This window comes from Furipterus horrens, unplaced genomic scaffold, assembly GCF_987537825.1.
Source record: "Furipterus horrens unplaced genomic scaffold, mFurHor1.1.pri manual_scaffold_1, whole genome shotgun sequence".
NCBI classification, from domain to species: Eukaryota; Metazoa; Chordata; class Mammalia; order Chiroptera; family Furipteridae; genus Furipterus; species Furipterus horrens.
In genome coordinates this window covers 218,545,486-218,567,094 of record NW_028327171.1, presented here as the reverse complement: position 1 = coordinate 218,567,094, position 21,609 = coordinate 218,545,486, and the positions used below count along the sequence as shown (strand labels likewise).

Sequence of the window (21,609 nt, the reverse complement as noted above, 5' to 3'; positions counted from 1 at the left end):
AAGCCAGGTAATGGCCCCCAAAGATACCCATGGCCTTGTCTCCATATCGGCGAATGGCAGCTGCACAGCAAAGGGACCCGAGGTGGGTGGCCGTCCTCAGCTGTCTAGGAAGGGTCTCCAATGGGCAGAGGGGGACAGGAGGAACCTGCTGTGCCCACATCTCAGTTTGACTTCTGCCCTCAGGACCCTGACAGTGTCTTGTTTGAAGCCTCTGGGTGTGGAGGGGTCCCAGTGGTCACTAACAGCACTTTCCAGAGGCCTGGACTTGGGTGCCTGGGCCCCTGGACTTGGGGACCAGCAGAGTGCTTCCTGCTTCCTCGTCTGGCTTGGGCTCCCTCACACCGACACCTGAGGGCAGGCCGGTCACCCCTCAGGTCTGGGGCACAGTGAAGCACCAGCACCTGCCCACGGCCAGCGCTCTCGCTCAGTGGAGGGGCAGCAAACCATGCAGGCCCCTTGTCTTCCTCAACCTGGTTTCCTTGCGCCTTTTGCTTCAGGATCACAGGTCAGCACCACGGGGCAGAGCCGTGCCTGAAGCGGCTGCACCTGTCGGGTGAGGGCGATGGCTTGCCAGGGCCCACGGGTCCTCACCGAGCTCAGAGAACACTCACTCGTCCCATCACAGACGACCGACGCAAGGAAAAGTGAAGACACACAGACAACAGGCTTTTCTAGTGAAACTTATTATTTGCCTCAAAGAACCGCAAACTAGACTAGGACAGACAACACTGTTCAGTGAGCCTTTTCAAACCACTAGGACAAAGCTCCCTTTTGGTCAAGCTGTCACCCATTCCCAGCGTTTGCGCCCCAGCAGGGGCTGCAGCAAGACCTGGCCCAGCAGGCTGGGTGGCACATTTGCAAGACAGCGGAAGGAATGGAGACCACCCAGCCTTCCTCCTTCCCCCAGGGCAGGAGGGAAACGAAGAGAAAAATAACTTAAGGGGCTGGGGTGTCCTCTGCTACCAGGTGGGAGCCACCCGCTGTCCCTACAAGTGCAGACACCAAGGGAGGGAGGGACCTCCACAAGGAAGGTCCCCGGGAAGAAGGTGGACGGCCACCTCTGAGCCCCAGGCCCTGGTTTGCACGTCCCACGGAGGCCACTCTTGGGGACAGAGCCTGTGGGGGAGCCGTGCGCTCTGGGCCCCACACCAGGGTGCAGGGTGGCAGGTGCTGCCGTCAGTCAGTGCTGAGAAGGGTCTGGAAGTGCCTCTCAGTGGCGTGATGAGCGACGGGATGCCTGTCTTGCACCATAAGCAGGGTTTCACCCTGTAGCCCCAAACCATCTGAAGCCTCAGTGACCAGGAGGGCAGTTCTGTGACCCCCCACGTCCCACGTGAGCCGAAGGGCACAGTCCAGGGCAGCTCCCTGCCGGGCCGCTACCACTGCCCACCCAGGGGAAGCCGGCGCGACAAGCAAGCAGCAGCAGGTGGGCATCTCACAATGGCGGGGCCAGGAGGCGGCACGGAAGGCGAACCCACGTGGGCTTTGCCTGCAGCTGTCTTCACGCGTGTGGGGGCACCTCAGCTCTGCACAGGCCCCGCCATTCTGCTGCTTCTCTCGCCAAAGCCCGGAGACGCCCGGTCACCCATCTCCCACTGGGCAGCCCTGGCGGAGCCATGGGCAGGGCGGAGGGTGGAGGGCGTGGAGGGCGCAGAGGCCCAGTCCCAGGGCCGTGCCACGCTCAGTTGCCAGTCGTCTTGGATCCAGGGCAGGCCCAACAGAAATGCGTGTCTGTGGAGTGACTTCAACAGGACTTTAATTCCAAAGCAACCCCAGAACCGAGAGCCTGCAGGAAGCGGGGCGCAGGCGATGCGGATGCCCGGAGCCCAGCGCTGCTTGCTGCCCCCTGCTCTCCTGGGCCCGCGGCCCCGCATCTCTCCTGTAGGGAGGCCTCGAGCGCAGTGCGGTCCCTGCCGGGCACGGGGGTGGCGGGCAGGGTGGGTGGAACACGGGGGCACAGAGTGCCCACAGGCTGGGCTGGGTTCTGAAGGCGCCTCCAGCAAGGGCCCACTGAGCTATCCCCCCCGACTCCAGGACTTTCAAAGGGACAAGATTTCAAAGTCCTCATCTTCTGAGTCAAAGAACCTTTCCAGTCGCTCTACATCAGAAGAATCTGGAAGAAATAAGACGAAACCCCCTCAGATGCCTGCGTGGGTCACCTGGGTGTGGATGGGAAAGGCGGCTGTGTGCGCACCAACTACACCTCTGGCCTGCTCACCCTGGGGCCGACCCTGCCCCTGCGTCCGGAGGGTGAGGGCACTCACTGGGGGTGGCAGGCGGCTGGAGGACACCAGGACTGCCCAGGGGAGGGCGTGGCCTCCAGGTCTGAGCCCGCTGGCAGGGATGGTAGCAGGAGGGGGCGGAGCAGACGCTCCTCTCACCAGAGCCCCGGGGGGCCTCCCATGGCCAAGGGCAAGGCCACCAGTCCCAAAAGCAGTGCTGGCACTGTACCACCTGGGACAGATGGGGCATCTGTGCGGAGTCTCAGCACCAACCCCCGAGCCCCACGGTTTCCGTCAGGCATCGGCCTCAGGAATCTTCACAGACACGGGAGTCAGGGGCTCCCCTGTCATTGTCCTCAGCACACAGGCTCACCCTGGTCCTCACTGTGGTCTCCCCTGCCGGGTGCCACATGCTCAGCTCACTTCAGGGGACCTGAGGGTTCCCTCGAAGAGCCCTGGGCCCAGAGCCACGCAGCAGTGGGGGCGAGGTGTCGCACAGGAAGCCCAGCACATTCTGGGTCACAGAGCCTGGGGGCCTGTGCACGGGGCCAGGTGCCCACACGTGGGGTGAAGAACGAGGCTCGGACTGCTGCCGCCGCGCTCGGGACGACAGAAGGGGGAGGCTCAGCAGCGTCCTGGTCCCACACTGCACACAAACCACCCAGTGTCCGCATCTGGGGCTCATGCACATCTTGAAGGGCAAAAGCAACGGGAGCAGAACGTGGGGGAGCCAGGAGGGGAGGGCAGAAGCGCCGCACAGACACAGCGAGCAGAACAGGCAGCACCATGCCCGCCGGCCCCGCGGCCCCAGGCTCACCTAAGGACAGGTTCAGGACGTCGGGGCAGGCCAGGTGGGAAGGCTGCTGCTCCACCAGCTCAAACATGGGCAGGGCGCCTCCCAGCAGTGACAGCTGTCGGCCGGACAGACAGAGCGTTGGAGGTGGCCTGAGGGGCGCGGCCCCACTCCGCCCAATCGCCACTGTGAGCAGGACAGCGCTGACAAGGGTGGCGGTGCCCTGGGCTGGGGTGGGACCCGGCTCCCGTCCACAGGCCGCCCTGGGGCAGCCCCACCCTCTGCCCCGTCAACTGAAGGCTGATGAACAGAAACCGCACCCTGAAGTCCCTGCACAGTGTCAGGCCCCACACCCACTCCTGCCCACGGGGACAATGAAGCAGCCCGTGTGGGGGCCACAGGACACTGCTGGGCAGTGCACAGGGTGCTGGCGGAGGGACGAGTCGGGGGACAGGTGATGCACCGGAGACCCTGTCCACCCAGGCAGGGGAGTCACCACAAACCTTTCTGACTTGCTGGCACCAGTCATTAAAGTCGTCCTCAGTCTGACAGAAAAACCCCTGAAATGAACCCATGGTGAGCAGGGAGCAGCACGGGGGGCACCAGGCCGCACTCGGCCATGTGGCCGCGTGACCGCCAGGCTGGCCTTTCGTTCCCAGGGCCACTGTAGGGGCCCCAGGGCAGTCCCGCCATCCTCTCTTCTCCAGCCCCTGCCTCTCTCCACTGGCTCTGCCCATAGCTAGGCCCTCGGCCCTCTGACCTCAGTCATGGAGGCTGTGTCCCTGGGGCCAGCCTGCCAGGTTTCAGGTGGCCTTGACCAGCATCTCCCAAAAGCTCAGCAGCAGAGGCTCCCAGGACCAGGTGCCCACAAGCTCCCGCGGTCACGGGACAGGGGACGCACCACTGCGATGGACGGGTCGAGCTCCCCGATGCTCATCCTGCTCGGGGGGTGCTGGCAGTGGAAGCTCTCGTCTGGGATCAGGCCGCTGTCGGTGAGCTCCACGGCCGGCTGCGTCGTGTGGGGGTCCAGATAGATGAGCTCCTCACCTGGGCACGGCAGCGTGGAGTCAGCAGATGGGGTCCCGCCTCAGACCTGCCACGCCGCACCCCAGCCGGCCGGATGAGCCAGGCTGGGAGGCAGCGGGCACGCTGCTTGTCCACCGTGCCCTGGGTCAGGCTGCCTCTAGGCATGAGGGGCCTTCCCTGAAGACCACCGCCCCTCCCTGGGCTTCCAGCGACTGGGGCACCACTGGGGACCCCACTCACCCACGTGGCCGATGAAGTAGTGGGCACTGTTGGGCTTCCCTCCGATCACTCCCAGGGACTGAGGCATCATGAAGCAGCCCTGCGGGCGGGAGGGCTGCTGAGCGCGCGGGAGCAGGGGGCCTGCACCCCAACAGGGGGCCCGAGGAGGAGCCCCCATGAGTTCAGTCAGGAGGGCGGACAAGCAGCACGTACAGGAGGTGGGCTGAGGAAGGGGGGCATGCGGGCCCTGGCGGGGGCAGACGAGTCATCGGGAGTCGAGAAGGGCAGACGGGTGCGTAGGGGAGGCCCGCACACGGAGCAGGGGTTGGTCTGACTCCACAGGCAAGGCCAGTGGAGCCAGGAGCCAGGGAGGAGCACAGGCCCGGCGAGGGGGCAGCCCAGGCGGAGGCCCGGAGGCCACTGGGCAGTCAGAGGGCGAGCCCGGGGCCACGGCGGTGTCAGGGAAGGGTTCTGGCGCAAAGCAGTATTTCGATCCCCACCCCGCTGCACCCCAGAGCCGGCACAGACCCACCTTCAGCGTCTCCACGTAGGCCTCGTTGATGTCCGTGAGCCCCAGGCGCAGGGGGATGAGCAGCACCAGGGGTCTCCACGGAGACGGCCTGTTGGAGGCCTCGGCCCCCGCAGGGAAGCCATTACAGTGCCCGCCGGAATCTGCCGGACACGCAGCGGCCCCCACGCACGGAGGGCTGCCCCTGCACAACCTTCCTGGAAAGGAGGAGGGGCCTCTAAACTCCTGTGACCCACCCCCAGCAACTCCACCAAGGAGTAACTGTCCCCCTTTTACACGTTTAGGTAACTTACTTCTGAGTGCGCTGGGTGATATTCAAAAAGCGCATGAACTGGGGGCTTGGTGGCAGGAAGACAAGACACAACAGGGCCTCAAGCTCCCCCGGCTCCGCCTGATCCCTCAGCCCCGCTGCCCCTGGGAGGGCCAGGCCCGCGGGGAAGGCCACGTCAGGGCGGGGAGGGCAGGTGCCACAAGAGCCAGGATCTCATTACTGCCTGAATGGTGCTGAAGGACCGATCAACAGGGACAGACAGAAGACAGCGCTGGCCCGCAGGGGTGCCCCCTGGCCAGACCTGGGGCAGTGAGTAATGACTATGAGGCAGCACGTTGCCCCCCAGTCTGCAGGAAGGGCTGCCTTAAAGAAACCGCAGACAAGTGTGACCCCTCAGACCACCCAGACTGCCCCGGGGGCGGAGCGCCGCCCTCACTAGGGACCGGGAGCGACCTCCCGCTGCACAGCCCGGGACGCAGCTAGCAGGGTGAGGATGTTTAGTCTGGATGCAGCGTGAGGAACGATGGGCGCAGGACCCTCTACGGCGCTGGCCTGGGCGCCTCCCATGTGCCAATGCTGCGAAGAACCAGGGAACAGACAGCACTTCCCGGGCCAAAGAAGACTACAGGGCCCGGCCCCTGGTCACGGCGGTTCTGGGGGCGATGGCAGGAGCAGCTCAGCCTGTGACTTGGGCTGGTGGCCTTGGGGTTTGCACAAAGCGCCTACAGCCGGTGAGCCCTCGCTGGACTCTGTGGAAGACTGGAACCCCAGCGCGGACGCCTGGGCAGAGCAGGAGCTGGGAGCGAGACCTGACTGCTCAAACATCTCTGGCTACTTCATCTTTCTGTGATATTGAGATTTACAAGAAATACATATTGGTCCGCCTCCCACTGCTGCAGAGCTCTGGCCTTTGGAATTTCCTAAGCGACAGGAGCATAAAGTGTCTTCTGTTCACGAGATGCTGGGAAACCCCAAGGGTGGGAGCTGCCACAGGAACCAACCCCCCTAATGGGGCGAGACCTCCCAGCCCCACCCAGCCCGGGGAGGAGCTGACGGAGCTCAACCATCGGTGACTCCATCCATTGCATCCATGTAGCCCGGCCTCAATGAACCCCAAGGAACCTCTGGGTGGGTGGACATGTGGAGACCCTGGGAGTGTGGCGCCTGGTGAGTGCAGGGAGGCTCCTCTATCCGGCGGCTCCTGCACTGGATCCTGCATAATAACCCTGTCACCTCGTAACACCTGTTTTGTGGGGTGGGACCTTCCGATCCACAGCCTCGGGGGAGGAGCATGGGTGACATCTGGACTTGGTATCAGCTTCATCTGAGGTGGGGGAGCGGGTGCAACCTGCTGAGGCTGAGCCCTTCACCAGGAGGTCAGTGGTGTCCATGGGGTAGACCCACACGTCCAAACGGGCGTCAGCGCCTCCCCTTCCAATTTCTGAACAGGTGGCTGCGCCTCTTCCCCTCGCCCTGCGACCGGCGCTCTGCCTGCCGTTGCCCCGAAGAGCCCGTCTGGGGTTTTTCTACCACCTCTTCCCTCGGATCGCCGTCTCTGCACCTGCCGCCCCCGCTGCGCCCTTGGGGGTCTCTGCCCACTTTGTGGTCCCCTTCCTAAAGTCGCCAGTGCACGCTCGTTCCCTTCACCGCACGCTGCCCAACCGCGGCCGTGCAGGGGCAGGCTTTCCTCGGAGCAGCAGGCGTCAGTTCTCAGAGGCGGTCCATTAGCCTGCCTTCCTTTAACCCAAATCCAAGGTTTGACACTCTGAGTCAGCAGTTTCACCCTTTTTCCTGCTCACTCAGCATCAGCTCACTTATGTGTTCTCTGGGCACTTTAAGGGGTCCGTTCTGCCACCAAGCTAAGCTCGGACATGCATTAAACTCTCCTTACATTACTTTGTTTCTCCGTAACTGACATTTTATCCATTTGATCTGTCAGGGTCTATATTTACGCAGGTTTGGCTTCCCGGCGTCCAAGGCTGTGCTTTGGGAGAACATCCTCTTGGTGACTCGATTTCCACTCGGGAGTCAAACCAGACTCCTGGATCGGCTCAAAGCAGGCGAGGCCACAGGTCCTTTGTCCCAGGGACCTGGCTGTAATTTCCTAGGGCTCCCTTAACACTTTTAACTTGTTTAAATTCTCTGTTTTTCTTTCAATGACAACTAAGCAATATGTGTGCCTTCCTGACCTTCTGCATAGAGGTCTCTCTCAGAAATCTGAGCATTTCCGGTGGCTGGTGGCTGGAAGGTGAGGCTGCAGAGCAGGGAACGGCCTTCCTTCACAGGCAGGTTACTGTCACCACTAGCATTCAGACGCTTGTAACAGTCTCTTTAGTTTTGCAATCTAGAAGCGTCGCCAGGAACACGCACATTTTACAGATTCTTGATTTCTAAACTTTGGGGTCTTCAGCTCTAAAGACCCAACTCTCCTTCGACCTCCGGCTCCTTCACTGCCCCGTGTCTCCGGCTGCTGTCCGCCCACACCATCACCGCTACTTCGCTCCGCTTTTATTTCCGCGGTCGGGCTCCCCGTCCACACCGTTTCTGATTAGGCTTGTGTTCTCTCTGCGTTCACCCATGTCACCTGTGCGCACCGCCAGACTATCTTCTTCAACCTGCCCTTTCTCCCCGGACCCGGTGACTCCCACCAGCTACTGTGCTCATGCACGCGCTGACCTGGTCAACACTCGGCGCTGCCGGGGCCTGTTCGGGACGTCCCAGAGGCTGGAAGGGCGGGTGCACAGGGACACACGCAAGCGGCCAAGCGGCCCCTTGCCTGGCACGCTTCCCGTACATTCTGAGGAGCATTTAAGCCACCTCTTCCCTGGAGGGGCTTCGCGGGGTTTCTGACACCAGCTGCTTCGCTCAGAAACCGGGCACTGCTTCTCCGCCTCCTGCTGTGCGGACGGACCCTGTGCCTCCGCGCCAGCCCGCTGCCCTGGGGGACTCTGAGCTGTGCACTAGGCAGCAGCGGCCCGTCTTCACCGCAGCCTGCGCGCTCCTCTCCTGGAGTCCTGACGCCAGCAGCACTCAGCACAGGCCATTCCGAATCACCTCTGCTCACACCGACCTCAGTAAGTCATCCTCATGTCCCTGCCAGTCATGTGCTGACGCTACTCTCTAAATTCAGGGACTGAACGTCCTCCCCCTGTCCCTGTGATGTGCATGCCTAACTTCTGACCCAAGGGAGGGCAGCTGATGCAGAGACTAGGCCCTCCTTAACTGTGGCTGGACGGCCACACACATCCCACTCGGGAGCCTGTTAAAAATGCAGGGTCAGCACCCTGGCTGGTGTGGGTCAGTGGATTGAGCGCCAGCCTGTGAACCAGAGGGTCACCGGTTCAATTCCCAGTCAGGGCACAGGCCTGGGTTGTGGGCCAGGTTCCCAGTTGGGGACATGGGAGAGGCAACCACACATTGATGTTTCTCTCCCTCTCTTTCTCCCTCCCCTCCCCTCTCTCTAAAAATAAGTAAAAAAAAATTTTTTTTTAAAGCAGGGTCAGACCCCTCCCCAGAGCCAGACCCACAAGCTCCTGGAACAAACGCGGTTCACGTCTCGTTCCAGTTCCAGCATTGCCGGCCTCAACAGCCGAGACCCCAGGAGAGACTGGGAAGGGCCCCCGCCAGCACCACCCGATAAGGGGTGGAGGGTCTGGAAAGCTGCGTGTCCCCTGCCCCTTCCGGGCCACTGCCCTGGAGCCACCAGCCTGTTGTCTGAGGCCAGAGGTTGGACTAGGCCCCGAAGAGGGTGAAGGATGACCCCCCAATACTGGGGAAAAAGAAATCAAGGTGTCAGGGAGCCTTGTGCAGCCAGAGAGTAAGGCAGTTTCCAGAGACAGGAGAAAAACGCTGATGATACTATGTGTTGTTTTGGAAAACAAAAACAAATACACTGGAAGGACATGTGTCTAAACAACTGTTTCTGAGCAATAAGATCAAGTGATTTCCCCCCTTCTTTGCATCTCCTAACTTCCCAACGTTTCAGAAAAAATTCAGGAGCCAGAGCGAGGAGAAAGGGCAGGAGGAAGGCAGACCCCACGGGCATCAAAACTGCGAAGGGACCAGGGCTCTGCCGGAGCCTTCAGGGCTGCAGAAACCAGCACTGCTTCTTATTTTCATTTTTTTGAAGATTTTATTTATTTATTTTTAGAGTGAGGAGAACGGAGGGAGAGAGAAGAACATCAGTGTGTGGTTGCCTCTTGCGCGCCCCCCAACCGGGGACCCGGTCCATAACCCAGGCTGTGCTCTGACCGGGAACAGAACTGGCGACCCTTTGGTGCGCAGGCGGGTGCTCACTCCACGGAGCCACACCAGCCTGGGCAGCACTGCTTCTAACTAAGAAGTGCCATCCCCAGCTCCCCAGTCCTGACAGTGTCCCCGGCCTGGGGCCTAGGGGCCTGGCGGGGAAGCAATGCTCCTGTGAGCCACCACACGCACTTGCGGCCGCACGCCACGCCGCAGTCGCACGGGCAAGGCCTGCTTCTAAACGTCCACGTGTGCCCGATTCCTTCAGGGAAGGGGCAGAGCTGTGTCCCTGCTTCCTGTTACACCTCGGCCTGGGGGTGCAGCTGCAACGCCGCTCCCATCCCTCAGAGCTGCATCGCGCACAGGTGAGCAGCAGGCCAGGTACGAGAACCACGTGCGGCCCCAGGTGACCCTGCCCTGGAGGGAATGCAGGCCCCTTCCCTTGGCTGGGTCGTCTTTGTCAGGAAAGGTGGGGTCCCCGGCCGCTGCTCGGGGTGCCCAGCTGCTGTGCAGAACTCACAGGCGCCCCCTCCAGGCGAGGCCCTGTGAGCCTGGCGGGGATGAGGGCTCAGTGGCTGCTCCCCGCCCCCTGCCCCCCCCTCGCACTTACTGACGTCATCCATCACCACGGTGTTGTCCATGGCAACGTGGACGGCCACAGCACTCCACGCGTCGAAGACGGCGAGTTTCCTGCCACAAAGGGGGGACATGGGGTGAGCAGGCGCACCCAGGAAACAGCGTTTCTCAGGGAGGAAAACTGAGACTCTAAGACGCCAGTGCCGCAGGCAGGAATAAGGCCTAGGCTGGAACCCGCCCCTTCCCCAGGCCCAGAGCCCCTCCCAGGACCCCCAGCTGCCGTCTCAGAGAGGAGCCTCTCGTGGCACCGCATCCTGAGGGTGCGTGGAGGGGGGAGTCACACGAGCAGGGCTGGAGACCACAGGCTTGCGAGCGGCACCGGGCCCAGCCCCACCTCACTCACCCCAGCACCTCCTCCCTGCCCCCACCCCCCACGACACACTGAGCTGAGGTTCCCGGCTGTAAGTGACTGAGCGGTGGCCCCAGGATTCTGGGTCCAGGAGGAGAGCAGGTTCTGCCACCGGAAGTGTAACGGGAAGGGAGGCCTGTGAGCTTCTCCAGGGCACAGGGGAGGTGGCTCCCACACTGGGTCATGGGGCGCAGGGAGGGGTGTCAGGTGATCACGCAGAGCCCCTTTGGGGGGAAGGCCAGATGGGCACCAGGAGAGCGGCGCCACCCGCCGCCTGCCACCCACGCTGAGGACCAGGCGCCGAGCCATGGACACGCCAGCACATTAGACAGCGTGCGGGAGGCCTGTGTTCCGGGGGTGGGCAGGCAGGAACGAAGTAGCCGTGCGAGGCGGTCAGCGCCCCACCTATCAGAACGGGGGCAGGCGGGCGTGACCGGGGCAGGGGGCCGAGGTGGAAGCAAAGGTGCCACGTGCCGGGGTGCGCAGGGCAGACGGGCCGCACCTGCAGCCTCCCCGCCGAGCCTGGGGAACCCGGGTGTTTGGAGCAGAAGGGAGATGGGGGGCTGACTCCTCACTCTGAAGACAGCGCCGGCTGCTGTTAGAAAAGCCCCAGGATGGCAGCGAGAAGGAAGCCCAGCAGGGGCAGGATGGGCCTGGGCCGGGGCGGCCGCGAGGCAGGCAGGTGGCCAGGAGGACCCGACGGCTGGGCTGGTGTGGAGAGTCCAGCAGGACCCCCGCGTGCGGCTCCCCACTGTGGGGGACAGGCTGGGTGGGGCAGGGGCCACGGTGGGTTCTGGCTGTCAGGTGCCAGGTGACCGTCCTGACGTGACCAGTCAGCCCTGGGATATGACTCTGGGAGCTGAGAGAGAGCAGGTGACAGCGAAAGCCGGGCGTGGACAGCGCAAAGAGAAGGGGCACAGGCCCAGGACAAGGCGCGCAGTGTCCACAGGTGGGAAGGAGGGCCAGCAGCAGAGGCCGAGGTGGCCAGAGCGACACAAGGGCTGGAGAGCATGGCTCTGTGGCCCAGGCTCCCGAAGGCAGCACATGCCTGTGCCAAGGGTTGCCTCCCAGAGGGCTGGGGGGGGGGGGGGGCAGGAACGCAGCCCTTGGATGTGACAGGCTTGACAGTGACCGTGTGACAAAGGCCTCACGCAGACCACACAGAGGGACACGCACACGGCCTGGGCTCTATAGGGCACATGGGGCCCCGAGTCATCAAGGGGCCAGCAAAGAGACAGAGACAGTGGCAGGCTGGGGACCCACCAGACGTGGGACACATTAAGAGGAGGGGTGTCCTGAATGATCCCAAAGAACAGGACAAGGCAGGTGGGTGGAGAGGGCGGCCACCCACAAGGAAGGGCGAGAAGGGTAACCCCAGGAAGGCCGCCCAGGGGTGCCTGTGGCAGCGTCCCTGGGGACCGGGGGCAGGCAGGGCGGCAGAGGGGAGGCCAGGGCAGAGGCAGAGGTTCCAGGGAAGGGGGAACTGGGCCAGAATAGAGGCGGAGCCCCACGGCACCTGCATGGAGGGCCGCCCTCCCCACCAGACCAGCTTCGGCCTCCCTGACCAGCAGACCAACAGACTCCTGTGATGACCAAGAATTAAGGCTCCCGCTGCTGGGCACAACCCAGATGAAAGGAATCATCCTATCAAAAAACTAAGTTCCAATTCACAAAACCACACAGGTGGGTTACCGCAGAGGACCCTCCTGAAGGCCCCGAATGTCCTTCAGCTACAGACCTCCGAGCCCCCCAGGTATACCTGTCCCACCCTGCTCCCCACAGACAGGAGGCATGAGCTGGGCACGTACTTGAGAACCTGGGCGACCGTGTTGGGCCCGTACCACTGGCCGATGGACTTGCCCTCGCCCACTCCCATTTGCGCTGCAGGAAAACAGAGCCGGTTAGCGACACGCACATCCCGACCCCAACAGCCCTCCACCCCTCAGAAGAGGCCGGTCCTGGCCGCCTGCGGCAGGAGGAGCCCGTTCTAGGGAGCAGGACAGGCCCGCCCCAGCCTGTGCTGACAGGCGGACACGTGGGGCCTCTGGGGTCTGTGCTTCGCTACGAGCCAGGATGCAGCCCTTCAATGGCCCACTGGACTCTGCTCTTACTTCCTCCTACGAGTGCGAGCAGGATGCTCCTGGGGTGACTTCCTGAATGAAGGAGCGTTCCGCTTCCCACCTTGAGTCCGCTCCCCAGAGGCTGGAACAAGCAGCCGGGTCCACCCCTGGCCGCCTGCGTGGGGACAGGCTTCCCGCGGCCCACAGCACAGCACGGCGGAGCAATCGGGACACCCTGGGCGTGACCTGCCGCCCACGGCACCCGCCCCCGCCCACCTATCTGGTGGATGGAGTAGTAACTGTCCTTCCTGTCGATGAACGCGTTCAGAACATGGAAATAGCTGTCCGGTTGCCTCCTCCGCTGCGTCCACCTCCAATCTAGCAGAGACGGGGGCAGAAGTGCAAGCTTTGCCCGATGTGACAGAGCCCCCCGCGCACTGCCAAACACCCAAGGCTGAATAGCACCCCAGCTGCTCTGAACCTGGCTCAGGTTAAAATTCAGGCTCCCCCGGATTCCAAAGATGCCAACCCCATCAACACAAATCCATGCAGAAAGCAGACAATGGCCTCGGGTTTAAAGAGAGTTTCTGACAAACATTGATCAGCCTTCTTTAAAGTCACTCTTTAAGTCGAAGAAAGCCAGTGGGTGTCTCTGAAGAAGCCCAACTCCTCACTCACACTGTCCCGGTGTGACTCACCTCGGCCCAGGTGCCGGCACAGCAGGGCCTGGGCGAAGATCATCTGCCCGCAGCGGAGCATGCAGCCCCAGCCCGTGTCGGAGGTGGGGCCGGTCCCCCCTGTGGTGGCGGCAGAGAGCAGACTCACTGTCAGGTGGCAGCAATCAGACCACGCCGGTTGCCCCACGCAGCAGGCCGCAGCGTTGTCTCGGCAACAACCCTCACCCAGGACCCGGTTGCACAGGGAACCCCCTGCTGGGACGCGAAATGTCCTCACAACCCTCTGAAATAGCACACCACATGGGCAGGTCACAGAGAAGCACAGTGTCCGGGAAACCAGGGCAGACCCTGCGCCCGTGCAGCAGGGCCAGCAGTGAAGGCGCCCTCAGCCCGCCCTCGGCCCGTCGTGGCCCATCCATAGACTCTGACTCCAGACACGTGCTATCGCCTGTAAGGTGACACAGGCCCAGTCACACAAGCAATGCCCTGACGTCCTGGCCAGCAGCAAGGTCCAGGCTCGCTGGCAGTGACCCAGCAGACGCAGGGCCGGACCGCAGGGGCTGGTCTCGTCTTCAGCCCCGGGACCCAGCCCAGCTCTTGAGGCAGGTGCTCAGCACGTGCCTGTCAGCCCCACCCAACCTCCCACAGCAACCAGCCATGTCCTGGGCTCAGGGAGGACACACCGCACTGGCCTTCAGACCCAGAAGCCCCCCCACCCCCCCTGCCCCACGACCGGATTAGACAACACAAGGCTCCTCGGCAGCCCGTCCCCCTTTCCTGCGTCCAGTCGGCTAACCTGCGGGACAGTGCTGTCCCTCCTGGCCCCACATAGCACCTCAACTCTGCCCCTGCCCCCAGGGCCCAGTGCAGCAGCATCAGAGCAGGTGCACACCCAGAGCAGAGCGCACCTGACAGACCACGTCAGTAAACACTGTCCCGTGGGGACACCGGGCGCGCCTCCCCACGTTTCAGTGTCCCAAACGTCAGACACTATAGCTACTTCACGCCCACCTCACTACTGGAGAAAAGGAAACTACATCTTGGAGGCGAACCGAACAGAGACCAGGTGCTGAGGCGGTGGAGCCTCCCGGCCCCGGACCTCTGGTCTCTGGTCTCCTGACTGGCGAAGGCCAGGCCACGCTGGTCCCCAACCTCTGTCTGCCTCCGGGCACAACGATGAAGAATCACTTTTAATGGAAAGTACTTGAGTGCCATGGAGAGACACTTGAGTTCCACCCGCCCCGTCTGCAGCTCTGCCATTACTCAGCCGGGACACCGGAGAAGACGGTGGCAGAGCTATGGCCTCCAGCCGCCCTGACCAGGACGGTTCACACACACTCCAGTGGCAGCCTCTGTGATACCAAGGCACCCCGTGGCCATGTCTCCCACGTGTCCTTGCCAGTTGTGGCCCCTGACCCCGACCTCAGGCCGCAGTGAGGGATGGCGACTGGCGGATGGAGAGGCGCTGCCAGGAGCCTAGGTGTGAAATCGGGCTCTGCATGGCGTGGGGCAGGGCGGGGGCGAGGGGCGGGGGGAGTTGCATGCTTCCCGGGCACGTGAACACATAGGGACAAGTACTGGGTGTGTCCAAGTCACCCACCTCGTCAGTCTGTTGTCCTCCTTCTAAAACGTGTCATGCGTGGGAACAAACTACTCACCAATGGCAGGGAAGTTCTTTCTGTACGTAAACCAAAGTCTAGATGCCACATCGGACAAGATCTCGTCCTTTTCTAGAGAATGTTTGAAAGAAGAAAACACACACACAGCCTTTAGTACCACGTCGTGCGCTACAGAAAGCGAGCGGGTGACTATGATCCCCGCAGGACAGTTCTGGGGCCCGGGCGCGAGAGGACGGTCGGCACCTGTGAAAACGCTGTACTTCCTGCCTAGTATCCAGACTGGCTCCGAGGTCTCCGGAAAATCTTCAAACTCGGCAAATCGGAGGGTGTCATAGGTCAGGGTAGCTATTGAAACCAAAGACACACACTGATCAAATTGTTATAATTTAATAAAACAGTATCAGGATCACTTACTGCGTTTCTGGATAAAAGACCCGCGGGGAGTCTGCGTCTCAGGGCCGCCCAACAACCACCGCTGCCGGAGCAGATGCGGGTGCCCGAGCGGTGCTTTGTGGCGTGCGGAGACAAGGCAGCGAGCCTGTCACCCGCTGCCGGCGCCTTTCGGGTTCCAAGCCAGAGCCAGGGCCCGAGGAAACGAGGGCGGGAGACCAACCCAGGCCAGGCCCGGGGAGAAAGTGAAAACAAACAGAAAACAAAGCCACCCCATTTAAACGCCTGTTCACACTTTAATGGGCAGAAGGGCAGCAAAGCCCCTCCTCCCCTCTGTGTGCAGGACTCAGACGGGCGGCAGCAGGGTCAGCCTCCCCTGCATCCCTGTCCCCCAGACCTCACCTGGGAGCACATGCCCAGAGCTGGGCTGAAGGCAGATGCTTCAGGGGCAAGAAACCCTAACCCCCCACCCCCAATGACGGGGGGCTCCAGGCCACCCTGGATTTCCTGGTGAGGCGCAGTTAGCAGCAGGGGCGGGGGCGGAACTGGGCTCCAGGAGTGGAGGGGTAAATCCCTGAAACCCTGGGGGCCCAGGGGCCTGGAGTCAAGGCCCGGAGCCTGCTGTCACCTGGGCGATGCCACCAGCTGCCACAGAGCACCCCACTTTCAAAGGAAGCGTGCGGAGCACCAGGTCTATCTACCACACTGGCGAGACCTGAACCCCACCAGTTCTGCACTGCTTCCAGGGTCCCTCCTGTCTGAGGGAACGCAGCCTTGCGTCCGGCCCCCAAGCAGCGCGGTCTGGGCGCCCCGGCGCTGCAGCTCAGGGAACCCCAACACCCACCCCTCCCTGCTGCCCCTCCAGCGCCCACCAGGCCCAGCCATCGCATCCTCCACCTGCAGCTTCACACACGTCTTGGGAAATCAATGTATTAGATAAGTTACTCCTACGTCTTACTTTACCTTTTCATAATAGCTTCACCTTTTCATAAAAATAACATATGCTATTATTTTTTTTAAAAAAGAGAAAAAAAGAAACCTATAAAAATACTGTAAGAAGTCATCTGCAGCCTCACAGCCAGCAATGACTGTCCTCCCAGATGTCCTCCCGCACAGACCCGTGAATGGGGCCACAGCACACCTCACCTATTCTCCTCAATGGGAAGGCCAGTTCTGAGCCACAGCTCTGTCGCTGTCTCATGTCTCACCAGTTCTGCGGCATGGGCGCCCACGCCACAGGGGACTCGAGGCCCTGGTGGGCCCACCTGTCTCCTGCCAGCACCTCGCCTGTCTTTCTGTGCTGTGCACAGCCCCAGCGGGAGGCAGGACAGAGCGCTGGCTTGGGCCCTGGCAGCCGGGCGCTCGCAGGCTACAGCTTCCTGAGCCACTTACGGATACCTTGGGGTGGCGATTCCCTTGCCCATAAAATGGGGACAATAATAGGACGCCCTCACTGCACACCCCCGCAGGGACCCTCCCCAGGCACCGCAGACAGAACTGCTCCCAGGTCGGCGGGGTCAGCAAGGATGGGGACTAGGGGCTCAAAGGCAAGCACTTTGCTCCACCACAACTGGACCAACGCACAGCTGAGTCCCCATCACAGGGCTGGGGGAGCCGCGTGCTGACCATCAGGTCCACGGCCACAAAGGGCGGTGTGCACAACGTGAGTTCTCCGGCCGTCGGGACCCCAGGCCCAGCTCTGCCTGCTCAGGGCCCCAGGAGTCCTGTGCTTCCAGAGCAAGGCCGGCGGCCCAGGGGGCCCGGCACGACGGCAGGCGCAGGCCTCACAGCCCCGCGCTCGCCTGCCTCCGGTGTCTGTGTCCACGGGCAGCGTCAGCCAGGCTCAATGACAGGAACGCACAGCTAACATCATGCTCACTCCTCTCTTCCTACCTAAGACTGCTCGTTCCTGTGTGTGATCGCAAACACTGAGATGCGAGGAATGCAAAGTCCGTCTTCTCGAGGAGCTGACAACACCCAAGTCTGTGCTGTCGCTAGGCACCTCCGCCTCCGTGTGGCCAGCCATCGCAGTCTTCTGTGGCCTCGGGCCTTCCCCGCAGGCCTGTCTGCTCTCAGGGAGGACGCTCACAACACCCGTCTGATCTCCACTGACTGCCATGCCCACCCTGCTGGGACTGGGGCCTCCCCGGTGGGGCACGTCCAGGGATCGCGGCCTCTCAACGAGTGGGCAGCGTCACTCTAGACACTGAGACCCTCCTCAGATCTCTGGCTTCCCACATGAAGAAAACGACAGTACGGAAGGGAAAGGTTTGTTCTGGAAGGGGGCATGACAGGAGACAAGGCCTGGGCAGTTTTTATCACAGGAGGGACAAAATGCAAGGCAGACACTTCTCCCAGGTTTATTAGCGAACCTTATAGGCGACCAAGCCAACTTCAGAGGGAGGGCAGCGAGAGGCGTCCTATTAAGTTAAAACACGTCACCAGGTGTCCTGCCACAACTAAGACAATTACAGGCTGCGGGGCCTCGATTCTTTACTGAGGGAGCCAGATGCCAGCAGGGAGAGGAGCGCTGGCAGCGCGTCAGCGGCCAGGAGGCAACGCCGGCTCTCGCCGGCCGGGCAGGGGCCACGCGGCAGGAACACACACACCTGGGTGTCCCTCTGCCCACCCCAAGCACGCGGCCCACGTCCGCCTCTAGAACTGGACGTGCCCATGAACCCTGCAGGCAGCCTCCACACAACGGGGCCACTGCTGCCCCTGTGCCCTGAGGATCCACATGCAGGGAGTGTCCAATATCGCCCCTGTGGACTGTGGGCTTCCGGTGCGGGGCCCCCCTCCCAGTCCTGTGACGCCGCCAGCAAGTGGCCTTTCTGCGCCTCAGTTTTCTCACTGGCACAAGGGGGACAGCTGTGCTCCTCAAGGCTGGCGTGAGGAGAGACAAGTTAAGACACGTGAAAACCTGTGCCCTGTGCTGGGCGACAGGAAGCACGCTCCACGTGGACCGCCGGGACTCCGTGAATGGGGGGACAAGTGAGACACTCTCCACGCCTTGTGACCAAACTGAGCTGCAACGCCTCCTACGACAACAGGAAACCCACCAAGCCCACGGCACCACACTGCCGCGCACACGCAGGACGGCCCCGGGAGCAGAGGGCAGCAGCCCGTGCCGCCCCACGGGTATTGTAGCCTCTGCGAGCCTTCACCCTGGAAAAGAAGCACGAGGAGCCCAAGCACCTGCAGCAGCTCCGACCAAAAAGCACATGAAGCTCTCCCCACCACGGCGCAGGAATCAAACCGGCAACTCCTCGCTTCGCGGGACAAGGCTCCAACCCCCTGAGCAAACCTGTCAGGGTCAGGAAACACTTGTTTAAGGTAACAGGTTCGCAAGCAGCTGTTTTTTTAACCCAAATTCTTTATGTGAAGATGCTGGTGGTTGAGTTCTGAATGAAAAGAAAAAGGAAGGGAGGGAGGGAGGAAGGAGGGATGACAAAGAACAGAACTTGGAACTTAAGTGACACCAGGAAACTGGAAAACATGCCTCAAGTGAACACAGGGGACAGACGTCCGCTTGAACACACGGCCCGGCCCGAGCAGTGCTTCTCACTTGCCGACACCGACACTAGCAGACGGCTGTGTCCCGGACACAAACTCTACGAAGCTCTTCCGGTCCAGGATCGCACACGTTGCCAGCTCCAGTGCTGCTCCTTCAGTCACCAGCCGCGTCCACGCCAGACACAACGAGAAGCACCGGAGATGCAAGCATAGGACACCCTCTGCCTTCAGGGCATGGAGGACGTGGCCGCTGAAGGCTGGGCCTGCCAGGGCCTGGAACCAGGGGTGTGTTCCGATGGACAGCCGGCCTGCAGTCGGCACTTACGGGGCCTGGACACGCCGGAGGCCCGGGCCACCCCCTTCCTGGCGCCTTCTCTTTCCTCCCACACTCAGACCCTCAGTGGCCTCACCCAAGTGGCCTTCTGCAAACCTGTACCTCCGGACCAGACCTACTCCTGCGGCTCCAGGCCTCTGGGCTCAGGGCTCTCCAGACATCACAGCACGAGTGTCTGGCAGACACCTCACTGTCAGCATGTACAAAACCAGCTCCCCAGCAATGAGGGCATCCCCCAGTGCTCCCCCTGTAGCTTCTGAGCTCAGGCCACACACCCCGGCACCAACTTAACCCCTTCCTCTCCAGCCGCACACTCACCACTCCGCATCTGTTCAAAGTCCTTTTGTCTCAGCCTTCAGCGCAGCCGGCACTCGGCCTCCTCTCCCGACCCCGACCCGCCTCCCACGCTCTCGCCTGGCTTACTCCATCAGCCTCCTCAGTGGCCTCCTGCTGCAGCACAGACTCAGCTGGGCAGCCAGAGCGAGGCTGCCACACACACCATCTCTTCCAGGATGAACATGCGCCCAAGCCCTCAGCCTGACACGGGAACGCCCCATGCGCGGCCTGAGATGCCTCCCTGCCTCCAGCTCGGGCTTCTCCCGGCCCACCCACGCACCCTGGCCACACGGCCTGCTGGCTGCTGCTGGTACGACACCTGCTCCTCCTTCTGAACTGCTTCTGGGTCTTGCTCAAACTTACCTTTGCAGTGACACCTTCCCTGGACATCCTGGCTCCAGGCCCCCCACACCGGCCGGCTTAGCCCACATCACTTTCATAGGAGCCACGCCGCCGGTGTCCCGTCTGGAACGCAGAGCAGGGTTTTTGTCTCTTTTGCTTGCTTCTCTAGTCCCAGGGTCTAGAACAATGCCCAACATAAACCTCCCGCACAGTAACAAATGTAGTTCACTGGATGGAGACAAGAAAAACAACCAGGAATCTCACACTTGGCCAAGGAAGCAGACTTGGTAAAGACCGCAGGGATCAGGGCCAGATGGGTTGCAAATCATCCCTAAAAAGATGTGTCAGGCCAGAAGAAAACTCCCCACCACACCCTACAAACACTGCCTGTGCTTTTATCAGCATCAACACAGGCCTGCAGAGCAAACACCTCCTCTACTTGGAAGCAGCCTTGAGTGTCCCATTAGAGTATCATCAGGTAGCTGCTCCTAAGGACAATCGTCACATCCAAGGTAACAGGACGGACCTTAAACTGTTTTCCCCCTTAACCGAGTCTCACAAATGATCGACTTTAGGTATCATACAGTAATAACTTAAAAGGAAGTGGAAAAAAGTAAAAGTGGACCCGCAAATAATTCTATTCCTTCACCACCCCATGCCCCAGCAAACAGTGCAACAGTGTCTGACACTTCTTATTTTTTAAAGGAACTTCCCAAAAAATACATGTGGCTCACAGGTTGCGAGTCAGGCCTCGTTTCCTCCAGCCACCCAACATGTAAGTGAAGAAACGCCACAAATCATAGAAATACGTCCACTTGTCGGTTTCCAGACCGAGATTTCAGTAAGTACATGTTGCGGGTGCCAGGAAAAGGAAAACGAAGCAGAAACGCTGTGACAGGCGGCAGTAACCCAGGTGAAGCCTTCCCTTATGGGGGGCGGGGGGGGGCGGTACTGGAAGGCCGAGCACGAACGCACCGGAACCGCTGTGGGGTGGGAGAGCGCCGCGGCAGAAACGCTGTCAAGGCTACCCTGCCAACAAAAATTACGGGACAGAAGCACGATGAGCTGGGCGGAAACACACGCACGTATGTTCCAGTATGTACATGGGTGCACACCCGCACTCTGTATCAGAACCCCCGAACGAGACGATGGGGCACGGCTTCAGCTTCTGTTCTCCATCACAAAGTCACCTATCGGCTGCTGGACTGAAAACCGAAACAAGGCGCGCGCCGCGAGTGCGGAGGGCTGCTTCCCGCGCCCGACCTCCCGATGTCACTCGAAAAAGTTCCAACAGCTCCCACTTCGTAACTCCTAGCGGGGCGGAGGCAACAGCTTCCCACCGCCGATGTCTCCGGACCCAGCTCCGCACCAGCCCCCTCCCTCCCGCCGCGCGGCCCCTTCTCGTCCAGCCGGCCTTGGGCCTGCCGGGGCGGTGACCCGGGCGCTGCAGTGGGCTGGACAAGCGCCGAGACCCGCAAACGCGGGGCTGTCAGACCCAGGGCGGCCTCCCCGCGGACACCGCCCCTGCCCGCTCCGCCCGGGGCCGCACCCCGCCCACCCTCCGCCCCGCGCCCCGGCCGCTCCAGGAGAATCCCCAGGCCCAAGGAGCCAGGCGAGCACCGTCCGCGGGTCCCCGGCGCGCCGGCAGGCCCTTACCTGCGTCCATCTTCCCTCTCCGGCCGTCCACTGAGCGCCGCGTCGCTCCGACGGGGGCCGCAGCACGACGCGACGGGCCGCCGTCAGGGCCAATCCGGGGCGCCGGCGGGGCCGGAAGTGCGCGCGGAAGTGCGCCGGGCGCCATCTTGACGTACGGCGGGGCCAGGCACGGAGGATCTGACTTGCGCGCTCGGCATCCCGGCGACCTCCGGCGCGCGCCCCGAGGACCCCAGCAGCGACCCGCCGGGGCGGCAGAAACCGACGCAGGCGGGCAGCGAAGCCTCGGGGCGAGCGCGTCAGCCAGCCGCGCACCTGCGCTCGCAGGGGCGGCCATCTTGCCGTACGGACGGGCTCGGCGCGCCATGTCGCCGTACGGAGCGGCCAGTCTGGGC

General features: G+C 62.2%; 1 protein-coding gene across 2 annotated transcripts; it reads right to left on the bottom strand.

The window, feature by feature from the left end:
* Window positions 1–1,633: 1,633 nt before the first annotated feature.
* ATG4B (autophagy related 4B cysteine peptidase) lies at window positions 1,634–21,299 on the bottom strand. 2 transcript variants are annotated; one of them, XM_090285566.1, is made up of 13 exons: window positions 21,218–21,299; window positions 14,890–14,991; window positions 14,686–14,757; window positions 13,049–13,147; window positions 12,627–12,728; window positions 12,099–12,171; window positions 9,916–9,995; window positions 4,793–4,986; window positions 4,282–4,360; window positions 3,917–4,062; window positions 3,519–3,575; window positions 3,040–3,133; window positions 1,634–2,113 (listed from the first exon to the last, which is right to left on the bottom strand). In XM_090285566.1, the coding sequence occupies exons 1-13, from the start codon at window positions 21,225–21,227 to the stop codon at window positions 2,040–2,042; spliced, it is 1,182 nt and encodes a 393-aa protein (XP_090141692.1). In that variant the 5' UTR covers window positions 21,228–21,299; the 3' UTR covers window positions 1,634–2,039. The 2 variants fall into 2 exon arrangements, with proteins under 2 accessions (XP_090141692.1, XP_090141700.1); XM_090285574.1 differs by lacking the exon at window positions 21,218–21,299 and adding an exon at window positions 19,583–19,629.
* Window positions 21,300–21,609: the final 310 nt, after the last annotated feature.